We start from the raw sequence: 2,675 nt of genomic DNA, 5'->3' as shown, positions 1-2,675 counted from the left end.
GGGCGCCGTGACGCTGTCGGTGCTGGGCGTGGCGGCGGGCGGCCGGCCCTGCTGCCGCGTCTTCGCGCTCACCGTCCTGGAGTTCCTGCTGCCGCTGCTGGTCATCAGCGTGTTCACGGGCCGCATCGTGTGCGCGCTGTCCCGGCCGGGCCTCCTGCGCCAGGGCCGCCAGCGCCGCGTGCGCGCCATGCAGCTGCTGCTCACCGTGCTCGTCATCTTCCTCGTCTGCTTCACGCCCTTCCACGCCCGCCAGGTGGCCGTGGCGCTGTGGCCCGACGCGCCGGGCCACGCCAGCCTCGTGGCCTACCACGTGGCCGTGACCCTCAGCAGCCTCAACAGCTGCATGGACCCCATCGTCTACTGCTTCGTCACCAGCGGCTTCCAGGCCACCGTCCGAGGCCTCTTGGGCCGGCGCGGGGCAGAGCGCCAGCCGCTGGGCAGCAACATGGTCAGCACACACCGGGGCTCCCGGGGCTCCGGCCACAATCACATCCCCGGAGTCGGCCCTGGCGCCTTCACCCAGGACGTGCCTAACCGTCCGGAGGCTTAGTCGGCAGGGCTCTGCCAGGGGACCGACGGTCAGGACTGGACTGGGCAGGCCAGGCAAGGTCGGCGGGGACATCCGCTCTGCCTGGGGGCGGGAGTGTGAATCGGCTTCACCTGGATTGATTGGTGATGCCTGCCTGGTACAGTGCACGGTGCTGGGGTGGATTAGCAATGTCTGCCTGGGCTCCGGATGGGCTGTGGCATCTGAATGCTGACCTTTTACCCTCCCTGGGGTATAGACTGCGTCCAGTGGAGGCTCGGAGGGGCGCCGGGAGCCGCTCCTCTCTGGGGCCACTCTTACCCTGTAAGGGACTCCTCAGAAACAGGGACCAAGACCTTTTTAGCTTCCAGGAATTGCAGAGAGGGTCCCTTCCCTCTCTTCCCTCCTCCCCACACCGCTCCCCACCCCAGAGAAGAGAACAAGGACAGGAAGGAAAAGTCAGGGGACACAAAGATCACATGAGCAGACAGAAGAGGTCCGTGTCTGGAAGGCCCCCTGCCTGTGACACCCATGAATGACAAAAGTACTGTGACATCTGGGCTGGCGCCCGAAGCCGCAGCACCCCACCCCACCCCCGCAGGGGAGAGGCTATGCACAGGGCAGCGGGGCAGCGGCCTGACTGGAATCCAAACCCTGTGCCACCTCCTGCAACACCCCTGCACCTGCTCCCTGGAGCGAGCTAGTCTTCCCAAAGCCCCCACCTGCTGCCCCAGGAGGAAAGCAGGGCTCATGGCCCCATCCTATGGATGAGAAAACCAAGAGCACAGACACACAGCCCCTGAAGCCGGGCCTGCCGGGCGAGGCTCCCACCTCAGCCCTTTGTTCTTGGGGACCTCAGGGGGCAGAGGGCTCTGATCAGCGGCTCTTCTCTGGCTTATTTCTCCCTCACCTTTCCTGGGGAGGGAGCATTTCCCTGGCTTGAGCCTCTGATGGCCTCCTCTGAGCTGGACTCCGGGATTGCCTCCCCATGCTTCCTGTTGAGCCGCCAAGCGCCCAGGTCCTTTATCGAAGGCTGTTGGGGCAGAGCCTCTCTGGGGGAAACAACCCTACACATCCTAGGCCCCTCCGGGCAGGTAGCAGGGCTTTGGCACGTTACAGACCCAGAGGGACAGGTACAGAAGGATCTGGGAGCCAGCTGTCTGCCAAGAAGCACATGGCAAGAGCCATGCTGACCAGAGGCTGGGCTGTCAGACAGAGAAGCTCGGACCGGGCTCTGCCGCTCCCCGGCCCTGCATCTGGTGCCTGGGCCGTCACGCGGTGGGGGTGGTGGAGGGAGGGTCAGTGTTTGCCCCAGTGCAGCACCACCTGTGGGCTTCCTTCCTGCAGGGTCAGCAGCCTCTGGGTCCCATTCTAACTCATACTAAAGAGTGACTGACTGACACTAACCGACTGCTGTGCTTGGGGATGGAGGAGTTGCAATTTTTCTGGAACAAGCCCTTCCTCTAGGAGGAGGGGTCTCTTAAGGTGGGTGAGCCAGGCTGAATTTGGGGAAACCCAGGGCCCGCCCTGCCTCACAGCTATCCCATTACTCCCCGCCATTTATGGCTGGAAGGGCTCCAGGGCAGTGCCAGGATCCAAATCCAGGAAGGTGCCCAGACCCCGCCCCGTGTCCCTGTGCCTGGAATCCCAGCCTCCACCCAGGGGTTCTCAGGGACACGCGGGCGCAGGGGGAGACCTCTGGCACTCACACTTGAGAGAGTGGCCACCTGTCTCCAGCAGCTGGGGTGAGAATGGGGACCGGACCTCTCACCTCTGAGAGCTCAGTCTGCTGCCCGCCCCGCCCCGTGCAGAACTCTCCAGATGGGCCTCGGTTTCCCCCAGTCTCCGCTGCAGCTGGAGGACCGGGGGCTGGGGGGCAGGACCTTGTCTGGGCCCCCACAGCTCCCTCAGAGGCTTGATTCCCCCTCCTGACGTCTGGCTCCCTCCCGCTCTGGCCTCCTTGTCGGGACTGAGGCCCAGGGGTCTCTGGAGGCAGACTCGGACTGTCCTTGTTCCCATAGGGACCGGGTGTGAGATCTCTGCACCCCCTCCCTGCGGCCTCCCGTCCCAGATTTTCAAGAAGCCCAAGTGACAGGAGACGGCGTGTGTATTTATATCTGATGTAAACAGTCTCCTCAACAAGAAAGTC

At 64.0% G+C, this 2,675-nt stretch overlaps 1 protein-coding gene across 1 annotated transcript in view; it reads left to right on the top strand.

The window, feature by feature from the left end:
* Positions 1 to 2,675, top strand: part of GPR20 (G protein-coupled receptor 20) — an 8,494-nt gene extending 5,819 nt beyond the window's left edge. Inside the window, exon 3 of the mRNA XM_029923586.1 lies at positions 1 to 2,675. This exon is cut by the window's left edge and continues 24 nt beyond it. Within this exon, the coding sequence (XP_029779446.1) occupies positions 1 to 550 (550 nt within the window). The 3' untranslated portion in view covers positions 551 to 2,675.

Source organism: Suricata suricatta, chromosome 15, assembly GCF_006229205.1.
Source record: "Suricata suricatta isolate VVHF042 chromosome 15, meerkat_22Aug2017_6uvM2_HiC, whole genome shotgun sequence".
NCBI classification, from domain to species: Eukaryota; Metazoa; Chordata; class Mammalia; order Carnivora; family Herpestidae; genus Suricata; species Suricata suricatta.
The sequence above is the reverse complement of the archived record's forward strand: the minus strand, read 5'-3'. Positions and strand labels throughout refer to the sequence as shown.